At 35.2% G+C, this 25,275-nt stretch overlaps 1 protein-coding gene across 1 annotated transcript in view; it reads left to right on the top strand.

The window, feature by feature from the left end:
- zdhhc9 (zDHHC palmitoyltransferase 9) overlaps nucleotides 1-25,275 on the top strand; it is a 42,393-nt gene that overhangs the window by 11,635 nt on the left and 5,483 nt on the right. Inside the window, exons 2-8 of the mRNA XM_073820376.1 lie at nucleotides 8,412-8,572; nucleotides 15,691-15,849; nucleotides 17,563-17,700; nucleotides 20,331-20,379; nucleotides 20,631-20,733; nucleotides 24,679-24,782; nucleotides 24,916-25,024. Coding sequence (XP_073676477.1) covers nucleotides 8,412-8,572; nucleotides 15,691-15,849; nucleotides 17,563-17,700; nucleotides 20,331-20,379; nucleotides 20,631-20,733; nucleotides 24,679-24,782; nucleotides 24,916-25,024 — 823 coding nt within the window. The remainder of the gene's footprint in view (nucleotides 1-8,411; nucleotides 8,573-15,690; nucleotides 15,850-17,562; nucleotides 17,701-20,330; nucleotides 20,380-20,630; nucleotides 20,734-24,678; nucleotides 24,783-24,915; nucleotides 25,025-25,275) is intronic.

Below are 25,275 nucleotides of genomic sequence, written 5' to 3'. Positions count from 1 at the left end.
TCACTAATTTAAGAAAAATGTGACTTTTCGTTTTAAGCAATGCTTGCTTTAATTTCAGTTGTTCAACACTGATGTTCAATTAATAATCATAGATCGTAGATAGTGTGTTTCCTTCAATTATTTTAAAATCAAGTAATGCACCCTTCATCCAAAAATCTCTCGCTTGTAATATGTGAACATATTTACTGTACAAAACTTGTCAGTGAACTATGAGGGCAAAAAAATAAATATTATATAAATATAATTAAATATAATTTTATTAATAAATAAAATAATCGTTCATTAATCGTAATCGGGTTAAAATGTTCAATTAATCGAGATTTTGATTCTAAGCCAAATTGCCCAGCCCTAGCGTGCGTATATTTGTAGCAATAGCCAAAAATGCATTGTATGGATCAAAATGATACATTTTTCTTTTATGCCAAAAATCATTAGGATATTAAGTAAAGATCATGTTCCATGAAGATATTTTGTAAATTTTCTACCGTAAATATCTCGAAACATAATTTTTTAATAGAAATATGCATTGCTAAAACGTTGGACAACGTTAAAAGGTGATTTTCTCAATATTTTCTTTTTTTTGCACCCTCAGATTCTAGATTTTCAAATAAATGTATCTCAAACCAAATATTGTCCTATCCTAACACACCACACATGAATGGAAAGCATATTTATTCAGCTTTCAGATAATGTTTAAATCTCAATTTCAAACAATTGACCCTTACGACTGGTTTTGTGGTCTAGGGTCACATACTTTTTGTGTTACACGGTTCTATGGAGGAAGTTAATTGCTAATTATAGGGGTTGAATAACCTTGTGCATCAGTAGTGACGATAACAGAATCGGCACTTTAATATTGGAGCTGCTTATCTCTGGTATTGATTATGGGGAGAGAGTTCACATCCAGCGTTGCATGATGGGTAATGTCCGGGAAGCTTAGGGCTGTGATAGGAACTGATGATGGAGCCGGTCCAGGATGCTTAAAGTCATCAACAGATGCATCACGCACACACACACAAGCGGTTCTCCTCCGTTTTGCCTCAGCAACAGCTTTCATGATAATAAATGAATTTCCTTGCAGCATTCTACTCATGATCTGGGCAGTGGAAAGTTTTATCGACCGGCTCTGCTCTGTATTTTCTCCCCTCCTCTTTATGCATTTCAGTCTCATAGTTTAAAACAGATCAAACTGATCTGACCCATCCCGCAGGTAGAATTCCAGAGTACTGATGGCTCTGGTATGCTGACACACCAGTGTGTGAAACCGCTGAACTTGTACTATGTAGCCTGACTAGAAATTATCTTTCTGTACAGCTGCAATCTGTAGTGATTATGACGTGTGAGGAGACAAACCCATACTCTTGTACGGACTGGTTCAACCAGTGATCTAGTATGCATAGTAGAAGGATTAGAAGTACTTGCATTACCAGTCAAAAGTTTTTAGACTGTAAGATTTTTAATGTTTTTTTTTTAAAGACATCTCTTCTGATCACTAAGCCTGCATTTATTTGATTCAAAATATAACAAAAGCAGTAATATTGTGAAATATTTCAACTATTTAAAATAACTACTTTGTATTTAAATATGTTTTAAAATGTATTTATTTATGGGATCAAAGCCTCATTTTCAGTATTATCTCCAGTCTTCAATGTCACGTGATCCTTCAGAAATCATTCTAATATGCTGATTTGCTGTTCAAGAAAGTTTTTTATCATTATTATCTATATTTAAAAGGATTATTTGATGAATAGAAAGGTCAAATTATCAGCATTTATCTGAAATAAAGCTTTTGTAACATTATACACTTTATCAATCAAAAGCTTGAAGTCAGTATAATATTTGTAATTCTTTTGGGAAAGAAATTATATAAATAAATTCTTTTATTTAGCAAGGATGCTTCAAATTGATCAAAAGTGATGATAAAAACATTTATAATGTTACAAAAGATTCTGTTTCAGGTAAATGCTGTTCTTCTGAACTTTCCATTCATCAAAGAAATCTGAAAAAAATCTATTCAGCTGTTTTCAACATAATAATACATGTTTTTTGAGCAGCAAATCAGAATATTAGAATGATTTCTGAAGGAGCACGTGACTGGAGTAATGATGCTAAAAATTCAGTTCGAAATCACAGGAATAAATTACATTTTAAAATATATTCAAATAGAAAACAGCTTTTTTAAATAGTAAAAATATTTCAAAATTTTACTGTTTTTTTGCACTTTGAATCAAATAAATGCTGGCTTGGTGAGCAGAATAGACTTATTTAAAAACATTAAAAGCCTTAAACATTTGACTGGTAGTGTAATTCCCTAAAAAGCAGTCAAGAGTAAAGTAAATTCATGTCCCAGTCACAGTTTACATGAACAATGTAATCGATATTCTGTTTATTAAAGCCAAGTGTGAATCTCATCAAGTTAGTGTTAGTGTAAGCCTTTTACATTTATATTCCAAAATAATAACTCAAAGCAGTAACAAAAAATGTAAAAAAAAAAAAAAAAAGAAAAAAAAATTATTAGTGAACTTATCTTTAGCTATTCTTTTTTTAAGGTTAACTTTTAACTATTTTTGCGCTTTTTTTTTTTTTGGATCATCAGTCATGAAAGCTTGATAAATATTGGTCACAGACACAGAGATTTACTTTAAAAGCTGATTACTCACTAAAAACTCCCACAGATCATGTTTTTATGCCATTTTTAGTCTTATTTTGCTGTAACAATGGTTATATCTAAGTGTGTGTGTTGTTTACTTTTTTTTTAAATGAGTCTTCTGATTAAAACCATTATATTGCTCATTCAGACAATGTTTCTTTAGAAAAACAAGTGATTTATACACTTTTTAATGTTATATTTTGTAATATTGGCGTTGTTTTATTTTTGTAGTATGATTTTTCCCATCCAATATTTTGAGGAGGCACTGCCTCCCTTGTCTCCTCGGAGGAAATAGCCCTAAAAAAAAAAAAAAACGATTATAAAAGCCACCCACAGTACCATTGTATTTGCATGAGCAAGCACCACTTAGATTTTTATTAAGAAATCTTTTTGTATTGTGTTTTCAGGTCTAGTCTTGTCTTGTCTTCTCTCTCTCAGTATTGTAGTGTTGTAAAGATGTCCTTTGCACATGCAGGACGCTAAGTGTAGCAAATTTCCCCCTGAGAGTGGATGCACTGCGCCTGTGATGAGCTGCACCATTATCGTGATGTATTAGCCATACATTATCTTAGTATATAGCAGGTCTACATTGCAGGAGAGAGTGGTGGAGGAGAGCCAGGGTGACCCTATTAATAGCTCGATGCAGTGGCCTGTGGAGCCGACCAATCTGCTGCAGGCTGAGCGAAGGGAGGCACTTTTTACAGGACCCAAGTAATCCACAATTTATGGGAGCAACCAAATTCATTGCTGTATGGCTGTCTGCCTGCGGGAATGGAGAAAGCACAGTCATTCATAGTAAACATCCTCCCTGACTGCTTCATTGTTGGGGCTGAGAAGATGTCTTTAGGGAAGGGCTGAGCCAAGACAGATATTACAAACCCACTTCATCAATGACCTCCTCTTTCATTTCAGGGAAGAAACAAATGTGTCATCCAAAAGATAACAAAAATGTTTTGGATTTAGGAAAATTATAGTCAAAAACACTGGCAATCCAAGTGAAATGTTTGTTTTTAATACAAAATCTTTAGAATCAGAATCAGAATCAGAATGAGCTTTATTGCCAGGTATGTTTACACACACTAGGAATTTGTTTTAGTGACAGAAGCTCCACAGTGCTACAGAATGACAGTGACAAGATGATACATATTATAAAAAGAACAATATACAAGTATACAAGACAGACAATGTGCAAAAATAGCGAAGACATTTGAATGGAAGTAAGTATGTGCATTAAATAAATAACTGAAAAATAAATAAAGAGTGTATAGTGTTGTATGTTCCACGATCAAGTGTTCATGAGATGGATTGCCTGAGGAAAGAAACTGTTTCAGTGTCTGGCCGTTCTAGTGCTCAGTGCTCTGTAGCGCCGACCGGATGGTAACAGTTCAAAAAGCGAGTGTGCTGGATGTGAGGGGTCCAGAGTAATTTTGGCAGCCCTTTTTCGTATTCTGGATAAGTACAGCTCTTGAAGGGTAGGGAGGGTTGTACCAACGATTCGTTCAGCAGTCCGGTATCCGACATAGTCTTCTGAGATCAGAATTGGTAGCTGAGCTGAACCAGATGGTAATTGAAGTGCAGAGGACGGATTCAATAATGGCAGAGTAAAACTGTTTCAGCAGTTCCTGTGGCAGGTTGAGCTTCCTCAGCTGGTGGAGGAAGTACAGTCTCTGCTGGGCCTTTTTCACAATGGAGTCTATGTGAATGTCCCACTTCAGGTCCTGAGAGATGGTGTTGCCAAGGAACCTGAATGACTCCACTGTGTTTACAGTGCTGTTCATGATGGTGAGTGGGGGGAGAACAGGGAGGGGGGTTTCTGAAGTCTATGATCATCTACACAGTTTTGAACGTGTTGAGCTCCAGGTTGTTATGACTGCACCAGACAGCCAGCTCTTTAACCTCCTGTCTGTAAGCAGACTCGTCACCGTCTTGAATGAGGCCGATAAGTGTGGTGTCGTCTGCAAACTTCAGGAGCTTGACAGAGGGGTCTTTGGAGGTACAGTCATTAGTGTACAGGGAGAAGAGCAGTGGGGAGAGGACACAACCCTGAGGGGCGCCAGTGCTGGTAATACGGGTACTGGATGAGAATTTTCCCAGCCTCACTAGCTGTCAGGAAGCTGTTGATCCACTGACAGACCGACGTGGGCACAGAGAGCCGAGTTAGTTTGGGCAGGAGGAGGTTTGGGATGATAGTGTTGAAGGCTGAACTGAAGTCCACAAACAGGATCCTCACATAAGTCCCTGATTTGTCCAGGTGCTGCAGTATGAAATGTAGACTCATGTTCACTGCATCATCTACAGACCTGTTTGCTTGATAAGCAAACTGCAGGGGGTCCAGTAAGGGTCCGGTGATGTCCTTCAGATAAGCCAGAACCAGTTTTTCAAACGACTTCATGACGACAGATGTTAGCGCCACACAACTCCAAAGACCTATTGAAGATCTGTGAGAAGATGATATACATCTATCTCTCAGTTCAAGGTCAAGGTCAAGGTAGCATTTATTGTCTCCCTTAGGAGAAATTTGTTTTAGATTAAGGAAACTGCTGACACATCAAGACATAACACATAACGTACAACATATAAAATAAAATAAAAATAAAACACATTCCAATCCCAAAAACCTACATCATAAAAACAATATATCATATATCATAACACAACACTGCCTTCTGTTCCAGCCTCTTGTACCCTCTGTTACCATTATTTATCTTCCTGCAGTTGCTCATTAATTAATTTAATGGACAACGGTAAAAATGAATATTTATATCGATTATACTTGCATAATGTAACCCTGTATCTCCGACCAGAGTTCATCAGCGTATACTCAGGATACAAAACATGCTAAGGGTCTAATAAAATCTTGTTGGCCTGCTGGATGATACAACGCTCAAAAATATCCTGTAGCGAGCTAATTGTCTGTGTCCCCATGATTTTTCCTGCCACTCTCAACACATTATTTATTTGGGCTCTCAATTTTACTGTTAAATTTCCAAACCAAACAATACTTCCATACCTTAAAACAGACTCAATCGTTGCTTTATAAAAAATTAACATGATATTACTGCTCACTCCAAACAATCGCAATCTCCGTAAAAAATGTAAACGCTGGTGGACCCTTGTGCACACCCATGATACATGTGTGTCCCACTTAAACTCATTATCAATGTAAACCCCCAAATATTTATACGAAGTAACTTGCTCAATAGCTTCACCATGAATCACAACAGAGCTCCTATCCCCCACTGATCTGGGGTCTATGATGACCTCTTCAGTTTTTTTAAGATTGATCTGTAGATTATGGTCGTCACACCAGCCCACAAACGCTTCTATAGCAGCTGTGTAATCGTCAATACTACAGTCTTTTGTCAACAATTGCAATACTACTGTGTCATCCGAAAATTTTATAATGAATTGATTTAATTGCTGACTAATGCAGTCGTTTGTATACAAAGTAAACAGAAATGGCGAACTTACGCACCCTTGAGGGGCCCCTGTACTATTTACCGCAACATCCGACAGCACGGAGTTAAATTTCACCTGTTGTGTCCTATTTGTTAAAAAAGAATAATACCAATTGATTATAAAAGGATTAACTTGTAGATTAATTAATTTCTCTAGCAGTTTATGTGGTTGGATGGAGTTAAACGCAGAACTAAAATCAATAAAAAGCAATCTAGCATAGGCAGCTGGACTCTCCAGATGCTTTAAAACCAGGTGTGTTAATGTAGAAACCGCATCATTAGTACCACGATTGCTTTTATATGCGAATTGATACTGATCTAACGATGGCTCCACTTGCTTACGCAGCTCTCCTATTATTATCTTCTCAAATGATTTCATAACGTTCGATGTTAAGGCCACTGGCCTATAATCATTATTGTCCTGAGGGCATGAATTTTTTGGAATTGGAATTACAATAGATTTTCTCCAAAGCTCTGGTACTGTATGCGTATCAATTGAAAACTGGAAAAGGCGATGCCAAACTGATGTAAGCTCCTCAGCAAATGTCTTTAAAAGAAAACATGACATCCCATCTGGTCCCGTTGCTTTACTAGACCATACATTTTTAAAAACCCTTGTAACATCCCCTGAATATATCAATATTCTATCCTCACTGATATTACAGTTTACATTACCTAAAATATCATGACATTCCTTAAAAGTGTCTGTCTCAAATCTCATATAAAAATTATTCAGTTCGTTTGCTTTATCAGTTTCATTGACAGCGAATAATGGCTTCTTTTTCGGGGTCATATTAGTCATTCCTCGAATTGAATTCCACAGTTCATTAGTATTACATTTTGCCAACTGTTGTTCAGCCTGTTCCTTATATTGTATTTGTGCTACCCTTAGTTGCTGGTTAAGGTCCTTTTGTGCTGCTTTAAGTCCCATTGTATCCCCCAACCTGTAGGCCAATTTTTTCTTTTTAATGCAATCTTTAATTCCCCCTGTAACGTATGGTTTGTTATTCGGATACCTCTTAATAGTTCTTTGAGGGATCACTAGATCCACACAAAAGGAGATATATGCCGTAATTGCTTCAGTGACCATATCTATATTTGTGTCTTGATAAAAAATGTCCCAGTCCGTACAGAGAAAACATCCCTTCAGCTCCTCTATACTATCACTTGACCACACCTTAACCACCTTTGTAACTGGTTTCCTTGTCTTAAAAACTGACCGATAAGTGGGGAGCAAATGAATAACATTGTGGTCAGAATTGCCGAGGGGGGGTCTGGCTTTAGCTACATAAGCATCCTTAATATTGCCATAACACTTGTCAAGGATGTTATTTTTCCTCGTTCCACACTTCACATATTGAAAAAACCCTGGTAAGGATCTCTCCAAACCACATTGATTAAAATCACCAAGAATTAATACAGGGGCATCAGGCTTAATTTGTAAATGCTTCAACAGTGTTTGTTAAATGCGTGTGTGGTTTATTTATTTATGTTTTTATTTTTTGGCACTTGCATCACCAAACAATTTGGAAGTATTTTATAAGTATAAATTTTATAGTATAAATGTTTTGTTGTTTTACTTATTTTCCACTTGTCCTGTGCAGGGTTATAGCAGAAACCTTTTAAACAATTTAAATGCTTTATTTTTTTTATTTTATTTTTTTTTTTTTCTCACTTGTCCTGTGCAGGGTAACATAATTTTATTATTATTTTTTAATGCAAATTTTTAATGTAACCATTGCTATTTTGCTTTAGTGAAATTAATGTCAAACCTCTTGGAAGAAAAACTCTCAGTTCAGCAGTGTTTGGTAAATGTGTGTGTTTTTTTTTTTTTTTTTGCCGCCAAACAAAATGTATTTTATTTTATTTATTTATTTATTTTATGGGTTAGGTTAGGGTTAAAATGTAAAAATAAATGTAATTTTTTTTTTTTTTAATGCAAAACCTTTATATATACAGTATATATTCTATTGTCATGTCAGGTCAGGTTATGTTAGGTTAGGTTATATTGTTAGGTTATGTTATTTTATATTATGTTATTAATAAATTTTCCCAAGTATACCCTCATCTTCCATTAGTCACAAAAACTGATAATCCCATCCCCGAACTCTCAGCACTGGGTCGCACAAACAGTTTCACAATTCGTTTTGCACCATTAATAGCACAAAAATTTCACACTTTACTACTTTAACACTAGAGATATACTTCTCTTTCCCTTTATATGCTTATGTAACCTCTGAGCTGTTCATTGAATGTTTTCCCTGCCTATTTTGTAATCCTGCTTGTTCTCTTGTCCCGTACAGGTGTCCGTACCTGGCATTGCACCTGTCTCCTGCCATCCCCGTGTTTGCAGTGTTGCTCTTCGTCTTTGTCATGGCCATGCTGCTCAGAACCAGTTTTAGTGACCCAGGGGTGCTGCCGCGGGCCCTGCCGGAGGAGGCCAACTTCATTGAGATGGAGATCGGTGAGTGTAAGGGCGACTGGTTCAGGGAAGGGGATTCGAAGTTTAATGCCATAGTTTGTACCATCAGTGCCACCTGCGGGTGTTTTGACCCAGTGAGGGGAAGCACATGAATAGTCTAGCAGGCGTGTGGCGTAAGTGGGACACTGTTAGCCCAGACCTGCTGATTAATTTATTGTTTTGTTTTGCGATTTTTAAAATGGCTGAGTGCGTTGGTCTTTGAGCTCTGAGTTTATCTGGGAAACATTGTGTTCTTCCTGACTTCAAGATTGATGGGCTCTGTATAATGGTTATCTTGTCACTTTATTTTCTTTGGAAAATGATAACTGATATTGAAGAACTATTTTCTCTCCCCCCAAAAATATCCCACGCATATTTTTAATATGCATAAGTAAGATTTCAGAGGACTTGAACTTCTCCAGGAGAGCTTCAGTCTGATCCATGCATTTCCATCTCATTTCTGCCTCTGTACTTTTTTGCTTTTCTTCACTTTACTATTCATTAAAGGCACAAAAAAATCAAATTAAAAATAGATATTCTTCACAGGACTGGTACACACCCACACAATGGAAAACAGAAACCAGTGTTAGGACTGTTTAAAGTAAAAAAAAAAAAATCTTTTGCAGGGGTGTTTGGCAGAAACTGTTGAGGCTCATTCAAATCCTAAAGCTCACCGAGACATTTGTCTTGTCTTTTTTTTTTTAAATAGCAAGAACTTTTTTTGGACGTCGTATCTGCTCAATCATCCACTGTTAAATGGTAAAAGAAATTGCCTTAGTAGATTTCCTTTTAAACCTTTGTGTATTGTGATTTACAGTGAGTGAAGTGAACTGAAATGCCCTACACATTGTCTTCCTCTGCAAAAAAAAAAAGAAAAGAAAAAAATACACATTTACCATTCAGCAAAAATACAGTTGGAGTCAAAAGTTTACGTACACCTTGCAGAATCTGCAAAATGTTAATTATTTGACCAAAACAAGAGTGATCATACAAAATGAATGTTATTTATTTTATTATTTAGGACTGACCTGAATGAGATATTTCACATAAAAGATGTTTACATATAGTCCACAAGAGAAAATAATAGTTTAAGGGGAGACACTGCAGGCACCTGTTAAGTTTGAGATTTTGGGTGTTTTGGTTGTTTTGGTTTTTCATAAAGTGTTTTTTCAGACTAGTGAAAAGAAAAAACCCCAAAGACACTGTTAAGTGTTTCTTTTATAGCACTTTATCTGTTTGTGTAAATAGATTTCAAGTACAATCCATATTTTTAAAGGCTGTTTTGTCAAAATGAGTTTTTTTCTCATACACTAAGCCATAAATCTCCACTTCAGTAGCACTTACACACAACAAAATTTACATTTTTATTCCTGACTATATCCTGAAGATTTTTACAGAGGGATTTGTTCATATATAATTTGCTTGATTTTATACAGCATTCTATTCCCCAAAAAACTGTAAAAAAATCTATCATTTCTGCCTATTATAAGTATTTTATGAATTATGGAGTGACAAAATGAGACACCCAAAATTCCCTCTAACATGTCAAGAAAATTAAACAAGAATTTTGAAACTGACTTCATCCAGTGTTTAGATTTTTGTACTAAAATGAATGCAAATTACTGCAAATTTCATTAAACAATGCCTCATTTGCATATTAAAACCTATTAAACCTATTAAAACATTTTAGAAAACTTGTAATACAAAAAATATTTGCAATTAACAATGTAATCAATCAACTGAGTAAGTAAGGTTATAACTATTAGTTAATTTTTTACCCTATTCACCTGCAGTGTCTTTATAAAAATGATCTTGTTCAAACGTTTACATTCACTTGATTCTTAATACTGTGTTGTTACCTAAATAATTCAAAGCTGTTTTTTTTGTTTAGTGATAGTTGTTCATTAGTCCCTTGTTTGTCCTGAACAGTTAAACTGCCTGCTGTTCTTCAGAAAAATCCTTCAGGTCCCACAAATTGATTTTTCAGCATTTTTGTGTATTTGAAGTTTAACCCTTTCCAACAATGACTGTATGATTTTGAGATCCATCTGTTCACACTGAGGACAACTGAGGGACTCATAAGCAACTATCACAGGTTCAAATGCTCACTGATGCTCCAGAAGGAAACACAATGCATTAAGAGCCGGGGGTTGAAAACTTTTTTTTAATTTGAAGATTAGGGTAAATGTAACTTATGTTGTCTTCTGGGAAACAAGTATCTTCTGTAGCTTCTACAGAAGTACTAAATGAAAAAATTAAAGGTATTCAGGCAAAATAAGAAAAATGTACACGTCTTCATTCTGTTCAAAAGTTTTCACCCCCGACTCTTAATGCATGTTTTTTTTTTTTTTTCTTCTGAAGCATCAGTGAGCATTTGAACCTTCTTTAATAGTTGCATATGAGTCCCTCAGTTGTTCTTAGTGTGAAAAGATGGATCTCAAAATCATAGTCATTGTTGGAAAGGGTACAAATACACAAAAATGCTGAAAAAACAAAGAATTTGTGGGAACTGAAGCATTTTCCGAAAAACAGCGGGCAGTTTAACTGTTCAGGACAAACAAGGGACTCATGAACAGCTATCACTAAACAAAAAACAGCTGTGGATCATTCAGGTGAGAACACAGTTTTAAGAATCAAGTGTATGTAAACTTTTGAACAGGGTAATTTTTATAAATTAAGCTATTCGTTTCTTGTGGACCATGTGTGAACGTCTTTTACGCGAAATATCTTATTCAGGTCAGTACTAAATAAAAAAATAACATGCATTTTGTATGATCCCTCTTATTTTGTTCAAATAATCAACATTTTGCAGATTCTGCAAGGCGTATGTAAACTTTTGACTTCAACTGTATCCATTTTAGTTTAGTTCGAAAATGCAAAAGGCAGAAAATAGGGAATTCATAAGGATTTTTTTTTGCATGCTTGTCCTACTTTGAATGTCAAAAAGGTTAACATCACTGCATCTGACTAATTAAACGCAATTAAATTAGATTAACTTGCTACTCTCATCTTGCTAATTTTGCTTCTGGTGATTCATTTGTGTGGTTGTGGCTCTGTGGGACTATTGCCTTGTCTAGTTCAGTCACCAGCCTGTCACTGTTCCCTATACCGATTACGAGATCTTGGCTACAGTAAAGATGAACTCATCTCTACACTCTCCACCCTTACTTTTCTATGTTCAGCCTCCCTCGTCTCTACTCCCCTCCCTGGTTTCACTTTTAAATGAGAGCACCGTTGTTACACATCAGCACCACCGCTGAAGCTCAGACGTGCCTAGGGGCAGTGCAGCATTTGTTATTACTGATGTTCACTAAACCAGGACATCATTTCTCTTGGCAATTCTACTGATAAACCACAGTATTCTCTGATGTCATTAAATATCCACTAAGTCCTGTTTTCACTGGTTTTGTGGAACATGTTCACATAGAATTGTTCTACAGCTCTCTCTCTAATACGTCATAGAGTATAGAGTAACATGATACAAAAATGTGACCATGTGAAACCAGTCATAAGTAGCATGGGTATATTTGTAGCAATAGCCAACAATACATTATATGGGTCAAAACTTATTTTCCTTTACGCCAAAAATCATTAGGATATTAAGTAAAGATCATGTTCCATGAAGATATTTCATAAATTTTCTTTTGTAAATATATCAATATTTAATATAGTAGTTTAGAATAGTTTTGTAGTCGAGGTTTCACAAATTTTTACCAATAAATTATAAAGCAGTGTAAAAATTGTTCAAATTTAGAAACATCTCAAAAACCTTTATGAACAGCCCCTAAATCAATGGTTTTAATCCTTATTGACTCCAAGGCCCCCAGTGTCCACACCAATATTCAAAGGCCCCATGACTTTTCTAGCTGTTTGTGATTTACTGGATAAAAACTTAGAATAAAGATAAAAAAAAACTATATATTTTTTCCTCACAATTTTATCTGATAAATTACTTGAGAGCTTGGCGTAACTAGAAACAATGTATATTAATTTTGAAAACCATGTAGAGTTATAAGACATGAGATCTCATATATACAGGTTAGTTGCATTTAATTTAATTTGATTCACAGCTCTTTTTTAACAAATTTGTCAAAACGGTTTTATTCTATAAATTAACTCACTTATCATTAGTCATTTAAATTAAGGGGATTTGGTCCCACTTTACATTAGGTGGCCTTAACTACTATGTACTTACATTTAAATTAATAATTTGATCCAATGTACTTGTGTACATACATGTTTTTACATTGTACTTATATTAAAAAAAAACTTACTTAATTACATTTGTAATTAATTTCTGTAATTACCACTGTTGACCCATCCCTTACACCCTAACCCACCCTTAAACCTACCCATACCACCAAACCTGTCCCTAACCTTACCCGTATCCCACCTTAATAGAAGCAAAAGTGTTTTGTAATGCGGTATGACCACATTAAGTACATTGTACTTATTTTATGTAAGTACATAATAGTTAAGGCCACCTAATATAAAGTGTGACCAGGGATTTTTTTTCAGCAAGTAGGCCTATAAAATATATTTTTGTACAGATCATCAGATGACATAGACTTAAAAACTGTGTACTATTTAATTACTGCAGGTAAATAAAAAGGAACTAAATGCATTATCAGGTTCATAACAACAACAAAACCATTACTCACAAATGTTTGACACTACATTTTTGAATGTGTTGACCGCTCTGGGGCCGGTTACATAAAAGGCTAAGACTAGTCTTAAAAGTTAGTCAGCTCATTTTTGCGTTAAGACTGGTCATAATTTTTTTTTAATTCAGTTACATAAAAATGTAGATTAGTTTAAGTCGAATCCAAAAAATAAGACTGATTACCCTTTGGCTAACTGCTATGTGGTCAAACTAGTTCTTAAGACACTGTCTTAAAGGCTAAGTTTATGTAACTGGCTCAAAGTTTCATTTCAATTTATCAGTTACTCAAGGTGGTTTATTTGTTTTATTAAAGGGAAAGTTCACCTAAAAATTAAAATTCTGTAATTTAATTACTTACCCTCATGTCGTTCTAAACTTGTCGGACCTTGATTCATCTTCAGAACAAAAATTAGGATATTTTTAATTAATAAGACTCTGCATAGACAGAGCTACTGGAATACTTTTATTTAACAATTTTTTTCTCCTTGTATCACAAAGCCATTTTTTTTGTTTTCTTTGCACACAATAAGTATTCTCGCAGGTTCATAAAATTATGGTTGAACCACTAATGTCACTATTTTAACAATGTCCTTACTACTATTCTGGGCCTTGAACATGTCAGTTGTGTTGCTGTCTATGCAGGTTCAGAAAGCTCTCAGATTTCATCAAATATCTTAATTTGTGTGCGAAGATGAACAAAGGTCTCACAGGTTTGGAAGGATGTGAAGGTGAGTTAATAATGACAGGAATTTCATTTTTGGGTGAACTAACCCTTTAAGACTGTCGTATTAAAGTGTATAATAATACTGCAGCAGGGCAAAGATTGATTTCTACAAATTTCCTGTGCTCCATTTCAGTATTTCATTATTTAATATGCTATTTTTAGACGAATGTCTGTGTGGCTGATTAAAAGTGGCTAATGCTGGATCAGATGCAAGTACGGATGTGCCGTTTTGGCCAACATAGGCATGTGGATTTAAGAGGCAGCTGTGTAGTTCTGCCTCCTGAGCACATGCTAATGCAACCATTTTCCTAGAGTATAAAAGTACAGAGCTGACAAATGTTAGGAAATTACCTTTTGAAATTCAAGTCTTGTCTTTTAAATGAAGTGCTTTGCCTTCAGTATTGTCGCTATCAAAACAGATGAAAGTGAGTCATTAAAAAAAAAAAATCAAATACAGAAAAGGGAGTAGAAAAGGTGCTTATCACTTTTCTGGATCTGTATTTGGACTCAAAGAGACAGAAAATAATAGAAAAAGTAATAATAGAAAATCCTTTTCCTTAGAAAGCAATTTATCATTTAAATATGTGAACATTTTTAGTGTATATATGTACATGCCAATTTATTATGCGATTTTTGCATTATTCAAGTCATTGTCATTCTGTGTGAGTCGGTCAAATCACAATAATGTAAACGAATGTCTGTTTATTTACTGATTTATTAAAGTGATAGTTCACCTAAAAAAAGAAAATTCTGTCATTAATTGCTCACCCTCAAGCTGTTCCAAACCTGCAAGACCTTCGTTCATCATCTGAGCACAAATTTAGATTTTGTTTATGAAATCCGAGAGCTTTCGGACCCTGCATAGACAGCAATGCAACTACAACATTTAAGGTCCATAAAGGTAGTAAGGACATCATTAAAATAGTCCATGTCACATTCGTGAACGTGCTAACACAAAAGAGAAGAACTTGTTGGGTAAAGTCCTTATTTTTGTTTTCTTTGCACACAAAAAGTATTGTTATAGCTTCATAAAATTAAGGTTGAACCGCTGATGTCACATGGACTATTTTATCAATGTCCTCACTACCTTTCTGTGTCTTGAACGTATCAGTTGTGTTGCTGTCTATGCAGGGTCAGAAAGCTCTTGTTTTTTTTATCAAAAATATCTTAATGTGTGTTCCAAAGATGAATGAAGGTCTTACAGGTTTGGAACGACATGAGGGTGAGTAATTAATAACTGAATTTAAGTTTTTTTGGGTGAACTGTCTCTTTAAGGAGGTTCATGTGCAGTCAGCCTGTCATTATTGCAAAATAAACCCATTTCAGGATGATACAAGATCCCTCCACCTCCAGTCTTAATCACCCTGTCAGGGTTTATTTAGTTATAATAACTGGCTTATCCCTTTCATATTTTCTAATATCTTTTGAAACCTTGTTTTAATCTCATTCCGCTTCAACTTTAGTGCAAAAATCATTATACTTGTCATACCACCACCATTAGTAACTATTTTGTACTTGAGGTTTTGACCTTTTTTCACAGAGCCACACGCACTCTCCAGGCTCTGATTTATTGGTGTGTTTTTCGTGTCTTTTGTCATTGAGTCATGGCACTAGCTGGAGTGGCCTTGAGTGAGTCCTCCATCAGAGGCTGTGCTGTGTGTCATGCATATGGATCTTAATCGACCAGAGCGGCTGCCGGTTGCCACGTTGACTGTTTCTACCCATCTCTTGCAGAAGCGGCCAATGGGAACGTCATGGCCGGACAGCGGCCTCCGCCCCGCATCAAGAATGTGCAAATCAACAACCAGATTGTTAAACTGAAGTACTGCTACACCTGCAAGATCTTCAGACCCCCTCGGGCTTCCCATTGCAGCATCTGTGACAACTGCGTGGGTGAGTGAATGTCCCTAACATTTTGTACTAGAAACATGAATGGTACCTCAAATTGTGTTGCTTGTTGATGAGAGTGTGCTGTTACTTTTTTTTTTTGTTTAAGAAGTTAACCATCACAGGAATAAATTACATTTTAAAATATATTAAAATAGAAAATATTTTTTTTATATTGTAATAATTTGATTATAATATTATTATTTAAAAAAAAAATCGTATTTATTTTAAAAAGTACATTTTACTTACTTTATAATGTATATAAACTGTATTTACTATATATACAGTTGAAGTTAAACGTTTACATACACCTTGCAGAATCTGCAAAATAAGAGGGATCATAGAAAATGCACGTTATTTTTTTATTTAGTACTGACCTGAAGAAGATATTTCATAATAAAAGATGTTTACATCTATACATATAGTCCACAAATAATAGTTGAATTTATAAAAATTACCCTGTTCAAAAGTTTACATACACTTGATTTTTAATACTGTGTTGTTACCTGAATGATCCACAGCTGTTTTTTTTTTTTTTTAGTGATAGTTTAGTGAAGTCCCTTGTTTGTCCTGAACAGTTAAACTGCCCGCTGTTGTTCAAAAACAATCTTCAGGTCCCATAGATTCTTTGGTTTTTCAGCATTTTTTGTGTCCTTTCCAACAATGACTTTTCACACTGAGGACAACTGAGGAACTCATATGCAACTATTACAGAAGGTTCAAACGCTCACTGATGCTCCAGAAGGAAATACGATGCATTAAGAGGATGTGTACATTTTTCTTATTTTACCTAAGCACAATCTTGTTTTCATTTAGTACTACCCTTCAGAAGCTTTAGAAGATGTTCCCCAGAAGACAAAATAAGTTAAATTTAGCCTGATCTTCAAATTCAAAAAGTTTTCACCCCTGGCTCTTAATGCATTGTGTTCCTTCTGGAGCATCAGTGAGCGTTTGAACCTTGTGTAATAGTTGCATATGAGTCCCTCAGTTGTCCTCAGTGTGAAAAGATGGATCTCAAAATCATACAGATATTATTGGAAAGAGTTCAAATACACAAAAATGCTGAATAACTAAAGAATTTGTGGGACCTGAAGGACTTTTCTGAAGAACAGCAGGCAGTTTAACTGTTCAGGACAAACAAGGGACTCATGAACAACTATCACCAAACAAAACTGTGGATCATTCAGGTAGCAACACAGTATTAAGAATCAAGTGCATGTAAACTTTTAAACAGGGTCATTTTTATAAATTCAACTATTATCTTCTCTTGTGGACTATAAAAATAATGTGCTGTGGTTATAGTGGTTTGTGGGGTAATTTTATAGAGTACTACGTCTACATACAAGAATTCACAAGCATTCTTACCTTTTGATACAGTTGCACATGTACGTGCCATTTGATAATCCAGTATAATAGTGAATTGTTGAGAGATGAGTCAGCACACGCACTTACTCACACATATTGCAAGGTTAGTGAGATACATATGCTGATATTAGAGAGTTCACTGAGGGTTCAGGTTTGCTCTCTTTGCACAGTCATCCTGAACACAGGGCCATTTGTTTGGGCGGCCTGCACCTGCCACACACACGCACAGCACAATTCCTGTTTTGAGTACTGTTTTAGCAGTAAAAAAATACATGCCTGTCTCTGAATGTACCTAGATACTGACTTTTACAAATCTTCATGAGAGTCTTGATATTTTGTGCGTCTTTCCCTCAGACCGTTTTGACCATCATTGTCCCTGGGTCGGAAACTGTGTAGGAAAGAGGAACTACAGATACTTCTATTTATTCACACTCTCGCTGTCTCTACTTACCATCTACATCTTCGCCTTCGACATCGTCCATGTGGTTCTACGTGAGTATTAAAGCAAGAAAATGTGTGTGTGAGTTTATGTGTGATCATCTTCACTGTTGACATCCAAATCGGATTATTTGAAATGGGAAATTACGTATTCATGTTATCAATAACAATTTAAAATGCACAGACGGTCCACCGGTTTAATGATCGTGGTTTCTGGGAAAACAAGTGCCTTTAAGCGACACTCAATATGTATGCGATACGGTTCTCTCAGACAAGGTTCAGTCCAGGAGTGTTCAGGATATCGGAAGAGCCACTATACTCTCTCGGAAATGTCTGCTCTCTTTCCTTCCTTTGATCTTCCTCTTCTCAAAGTACTCTATAGACAGCAAGGAAGAGAGAGGCAGACATCATAGGAATCCTGGGACAGTTTGCTATAAGCCTGTGATCTTAAAGGTATAGTTCCGCCAAAAAGTGTACATTCTGTCATGAATTGAATCTCACCCTCATGTTGTTCCAAACTCGTAAGGCCTTCGTTCTTCTTTGGAGCACAAATTAAGATATTTTTAATTAAATCTGAGAGCTTTCTGATCCTGCATAGACATCAACGCAACTACCACGTTCAAGGCCCAGAAAGGTAGTAAGGACATTAATAAAATAAACCATGTGACAGCTCTCGGATTTCATTAAAAATATCTCAATTTGTGTTCCGAAGCTGAACGAAGGTCTTACGGGTTTGGAACGACATGAGGGTGAGTAATTAATGACAGAATTTAAATTTTTGGATGAACTAACACTTTAATTCAATGCAAAACATATCGTGACTGTTATTCATTTTGTGGTATAATTACATAATTTTTTTTTATGTTTGCGTGCACAGATTTTAGACAGTCTGAACAAATTCAAACAGCAGATTCTGATTGTAAGGTTTTCAGAGCAATACGCTTATGAGTCCTTTCAGAGAAAGCACATACTTACCACCTCGACACCCAATACATGTGCTGCATCATAACACAACAAAATTAGATCTCTCCTATTATAATTAACAAAGCTGTTTACACTGTTAGCAAATTTTTCTATTTTTGAAGAGTGATTGACTTTATTTTCCCAATCCCGTATGTGTCATATGTGACACTGGACCACAAAACCAGTCATAAGGGACAATTTTTGAAATTGAGAAAAGCTGAATAAATAATCTTTTCATTAATGTATGGTTTGTTAGGATAGGACAATGTTCGGTTGAGATACAAATATTTGAAAATCTGTAATCTGAGGGTGCAAAAATTCAAAATATTGAGAAAATCGCCCTTAAAGTTGTCCAAATGACAACTTGGCAATCCATATTACTAATCAAAAATTAAGTTTTAATATATTTACGGTAGGAAATTTACAAAATATCTTCATGGAACATGATCTTTGCTTAATATCCTAATGATTTATGCTATAAAAGAAAAATCTATAATTTTGACCCATACAGTGTTTTGGCTATTGCTACAAATATTCCTGTGCTGCTTAAAAAAAAAAAAGTAGAGTACTTAAGTAAATCTGGTATAAATGTGTGGTTTCTAATGTCTGACCTATTAACTTAAATAATATAATTTAATTCTGACTCATATCTGCAGTCGTTGGCCACCCTAAAAAAAGAAAAAGTCTTCTGAAACCATAAAATGGCTTTGATTGATGTACAGATCGACATTTAAAGAGACAGTTCAACCGAAAATGAAAATCCTCTCATGAATTACCCTCATGTCGTTCCAAACCTGTAAGACCTTCGTTCATCTTCGGAACACAAATTAAGTTATTTTTGATGAAATCTGAGATCTTTCTGATTCTGCATAGACAGCAACACAACTGACATGTTCAAGGCCCAGAAAGATAGTTAGAAAATCATTAAAGTAGTCCATGTGACTAGTAGTCCATCAGTGGTTCAACCTTAATTTTATGAAGCTACGAAAATACTTTTTGTGTGATGCATACTGACACATGTCAAAGACTGACATAGAAGAGAAAAAAATGTTGAATAAAGCTTTTATTTTGGTTTCCTCGTAGCTTCATATAATTACTATTTTGTCAGTTGCGTTGCTGTCTATACAGGGTCGGAAAAGTCTCAGATTTCATCAAAAATATCTTAATTTGTGTTCCGAAGATGAACGAAGGTCTTATGGGCTTGGAACAACATGAGGTGAGTAATTCATGACAGAATTTTCATTTTTGGGTAAACTATCTTTATATTGAACCAAATGTCATAATGTCAAACATGTCGTGTAGTTGAAAATCATTGAGTAATGACAAATTTTGTTCTGCTTCTCACATATTAATTGTATGGCCTCAGAAGTCATATATGTAGCATATAAGTCACAGATTACTCTGTGATCCATTTTATAGTTCATCTTTTGCCTGTTTTTGAGTTTGACAGCTTGTGGAAATGATGATTAGTAAATTTTCATTTTTGGGTAAACTATTCCTTTCGACAGATTTTTATTAGGCTGAATGTAAGTGTAGCTACTGTGTTTGGAAAAGGTGCTTGTAAACGAACAGTGCAAACTTCTCAGCTCTGGCAGAATGTGGGTGGATGTGTGAAAATCTTCTGAACATGTAATGATGGGAGAGAGAAAGGGAGATGCGGAGAGTTACTGCTTGCATGCTTGGATACATATTGTAAATAAATAAAATCTTGTGTTTTATAGGTTCCGTAGACTCCGGATTTGTGAATACCATTAAAGAAACTCCTGGAACATATCCTTTCATCTGGGCTTTAGAGCCACTTCCTGAAGATTTAAAAACAAAATAAGCTTTTCATAAACCTGTCAGGCTGTGAATGATCTATCACAATAAACACAGTGTTTGGGTCCTAGTTTAAATAGGCACATAGCTCTTTTTCTTCTTTTATGAAATCCCTTTGTATTGCTGAACAAAGAAGTATCAAAGTTCAAATACCGTATTGTAGATATTTTTGAGTATGTGATTTCCTTGACTCCCCATTGCACTGTGTTGGAGGTTCTGGTGTGTTTTTTCACCCTCTGGTCTGTGGTGGGATTGACTGGCTTCCACACCTACTTGATCTCCCTCAACCAGACCACCAATGAGGACGTAAGTCTGTTTCTTACCTGTCTGTTCCAAAGTCTACTGTCAGCTCTTGACTCCTGCTGCTGTCACATGGCTGGAAAGATAAACACATGCCCTAGAGCATTTCAGCACACTAGATCCAGCAGTCACCTTGGCAACAGTGCCGTCTCGGCGATAAGCAAGCTCAGAGAACATCTCAGCATGAGTTTTATGTACAGTATATACAGTTTTTATGGCTGCGTTTATGAACAGGGTACACATTGCTGTCCCATTATGCTTTTAAAGTATTAGAGGCGCAAATCCTGTGTTTTTATAGTAACCATTTGCTATGTTAGATAAGCTATTATGTAACGTAAGATTAACAGATGTTTGTACACATCATAAAAATGAAGATTTTGGCTCTGTATACAACAGATAAAATCACACACATCATGTGACTGTTTCTTGAACTGGTTTGTGAGTCATTGTAGTAAAAAAATATATTTTTAAATAAAACCTAAATTTATATATAGTTTTAAATAACCAAACTATAAACTGAACTAATTTTAATTATGAAATAATGACCTTTGTGTCTCAAACTTTGCTATTACTAGATATTCTAGATTTAATAATTTAAATAATTTAGTCTAAATATAAATCTTGCAAATATGGAAGCCTGTTTCTGCCACTGAATAAAAAATAAATTGCGACTTTTTATCTCACAATTCTAAAAAAAAAAAAAAAAAAAAAAAGTTGCAATTGAGAGGAAAAAAGTCAGAATTGCAAAATAAAAACTCACAATTCTGGCCAATTTTGAGGGGAAAATTATAATTTAAATCACAATTCTTTCTTAACTCACAATTTTGTTTTATAAAGTCAGAACTGTGAAATATAAACTCGCAATTCTGAGAAAAAAGTCAGACTAACTCTGAATTTTGAGTTTACATATCGCAATTGAGTTTTTTTTTTCTTGCAATTACGAGCTTATATCACGCAATTCTAAATGTATAACTTATGAGATAAAAAGTTGCAGTTGCTAGAAAAAGTCATAATATAAACTCGCAATTCAGGTTTTTTTTTCTCACAATTGTGAGTTTATATCTCTCAGTTCTGAGAAAAAAAGTCAGAATTGCGAGTTGATATTATGCAATTCTGACTTTTATAAAAAATATAGAAATATAAACTTGCAATTGTGAGTTATGAAGTCCAATTCTGAGGGCAAAAAAACTATTTTCTCTGATTTGCGTTTATATTACAATTTTCACTTAACTCAATTTTTTTATAAATTAGAATTGTGACAAACTCGAAATTTTGAAAAAAAAAAAAAAAAGTCAGAATTGAGTTTTATTTCTCTGAATTATGATTTATAATCTCACAAGTTTTTCTCACAATTACAAGTTCGTATCACACAATTCTGAGTTTATAATTTGGAATTGCAAGTTTATATCTCTCAATTCTGACAAAATAAAGTCAGAATTGGGAGATAAAAAGGCACAGTTACCTTTTTTTAATTTTTTTTTATTCAGTGGCAGAAACGGTTCCATATGCATACTGTAGGCTTGGATTTTATTTATTTGATTTGAGTTATTATTTATGTTTTGATGATGATTTTATGTTTATTTGCTAGACAATCACAAAAAAACAGAATTTATTAACTACATTTAGTGTCAAAAGTCACAGTAATTTAGTAACAGGTTTGCAAAAAACTAGGGATGTAACGGTATCAAAACTTCACGGTACGGTAATACCTCGGTATGAATGGCACGGTACGGTATTTATTGAATCATTTTCAGGAAAAACAAAACTAATGAAGAGACTCGAAAAAAGTGCCAGAAGTGTTTATTAAACAGTTTACATGAACACTGAACATATCAATGGCATACAAATTAGCCATCTATCTGTAAACTTTGAAACAGAAACTTAAATTTTTCAATTTTAGTAACAAAAAAGTATTAAAGCATGTAAAAAACAGTTAAATCAGTTTAGCTGAATGAGTTGTCTGAATCTAGTTGTCTGCTTGAAATAAGATTTTTTTTCTTACCCCATTGGCAGATTATTTAGCTTGTTTTAAACAAAAACTCACTTAATTTTGACTTGTTTTTACTAAATTTTTACTTGTCTAGAAAATCATTCTTGATTTAAGAATTTTTAGATATTTTGGCTGGAAACAAGACAAAATTCTAAGTAAGAAAGGCATTTTTTGCAGTGCAGTAGGCTCTCATGCCTTTCTTTCGCATTAAATCTTTATTAAAAACAATCCTTTAAAGAACTTTTCTACCTGGACAAGTGCATCTATTATGTTGCCTAGTTTATTTAAAACTGCACCTTTCCTTATTTTAAACATAGCCAAAAAGCCACGTGTGGACTGTGAAACACAGTAGACTTCATGCATTTATGGTACATTTCCGTGTCAATCCATGTTCATTTTTACAGCGAACAATGCACTGTAACATTAATTCAGCGCATACAGCGCAGCAAAAAAATAGACTCGGTGCCGAAACGATCGCTGCACTGCTGCAAAGGCACCGCTTCTAGGACGTACTGCCGGACAGCAACCGCGTGCAGTGTGAACGCTCTAATCCGTTAACATGTGTGCTGAAAAGAATACGTAACGCATACACACTGCAGACGGAGCAGGTTCAACCATTTCCATCTCTTTTCCTTGCTGCTACAGCCTGTAGCGACAACAGACCGCAAAGGATGATGGCCACGCCTGGGCTGATGGGAAATGTAGTTCCCGCTACCTCCCGTTCGCTCCATTCGCCTGAGCAAACTTTTCTCAGAAGACCTATCGTTTTATCGAGTCATGCGACCACGGTAGTATCGAAAAAATTTGTTATTGCGGTATGACGGTATTTACAATACCGTTACATCCCTACAAAAAACCCAAACCATATAGAAAATAATGCAAATTTTAACTAAAATTATATTAAAGAAACCAGGACCTTAACCTTGGTCAAGGTTAAGCACTCACACTACCAGTCAAAAGTTTTTGAACAGTAAGATTTTAAATGTTTTTTTGTTTTTTATAAAGAAGTCTCTTCTGCTCACCATGCCTGCAAAAACTAAAATTTTGAAATACTTTTACTATTTAAAATAACAGTTTTCTATTTAAATATATTTTATATTCCTGTGATTTCAAAGATGAATTTTTAGCACCACTTTTAACAGGTTTGCAAAATCCCAAACTGTTTACTTAAATTAAAAAACACTTGTCAACATTTTCTATAGGTTAAGCATTTATTTTTGATATTGTGTACCATAGATTTTTCATATTGTGTACCATATTCATGGAAAATACCTTATATGTGTAATGTCTTGCATATATAGTGTTTAGATTCCCTGTGGCGGTTTAAGTTTATTAGTGCTCTGATTTAGTTTTGCAGAATCTGTAGTTCTGTGGCACTTTCACACTTAGCCCTAATGATTAATTTAGAATGTTTTTGCCACATTTACCCTCTGGCCCTTCTTTGCTTGTTAATGAGGAGTGAAAAATAGTGAGAAAGGAAGAAAGCGAGAAGGCAGGATGCAGTTGCTGCAAGTAATATGATGTGACATGATAGTTGTTTGCCTTTGTTTTAGTATAAATTGGATTCTGCTTATAATAGATTTAGCAATACCTGGAGACACGATCACCACTGCCAGTCAAAATTCAGATACACCTAAACTTTTTACTAGAATACCACACATAAAACTTAGAAACTTTAGATGATTTTCCCCTCCAGATTTGCCTGTGATGCATGCATACATTTCTGTCTAGGAGCAGATGAAACGGTAAAGGCATGTCTTTTTAAGATGAGGACCCTTGAAGTGCTTGACTAGATCAAATGAAATCCATAGGGATGGTATGGCTAGAACTGAAAAGGCACATTTAAATAAAGGATAACAAATAAGAGATTCTTTTTCATCAAGCCCCCATTTCCACGGATAGCTCTGACATTGTGCTGGTTTTATTTTCAATGTTCTAAGTCCTTGATCTCTACTGTACAGATCAAAGGTTCATGGTCGGGAAAGAACCGTGTGCAGAACCCATACAGTCATAAGAACATCATCAAGAACTGCTGTGAGGTTTTGTGTGGCCCTACTTACCCCAGGTAGGAACATTATTGAAGTTTTGTTTGTATACAGGCGTCCCAAAATGTTGTACGGCATTGCATTAGATGGCAAACTATGAAAACCTTGTTTGCAGATGCCACTTTATAACTCTGTCTTTCTCTCTCCTTCTAGTGTGTTGGACAGAAGAGGGTTGATGCTGGAAGACTCGACTAGCCCCAACCCCTCTGATGCATCTGCTGCTTCCACCTATAAGAACAGCAACCCTGTTTCACAAACCACAGTAAGACAGCATTTTTTTATGAGTGTTTGAGTGAACGAGTGAGTGTACATTAGGCTGAAATGCTGTTGGCTCCCTTACTGTGCGTTGAGTAGTGAGTCTGCAAGAAAGATCCTAAATCAATTACCCTAAGAGCTGGGTGGGTTAGAAGGCCAGGAAAAAGAACCAGGCAGAGTAAATGAATGCATTAAGCAGCTTTAGCTAGATTTGACTTTCATAGGGCAGATAGTTATAGTACTGTAGTCTGTACAGCA

This window comes from Garra rufa, chromosome 16 (assembly GCF_049309525.1).
Source record: "Garra rufa chromosome 16, GarRuf1.0, whole genome shotgun sequence".
Taxonomy (NCBI): Eukaryota; Metazoa; Chordata; class Actinopteri; order Cypriniformes; family Cyprinidae; genus Garra; species Garra rufa.
The sequence above is the reverse complement of the archived record's forward strand: the minus strand, read 5'-3'. Positions and strand labels throughout refer to the sequence as shown.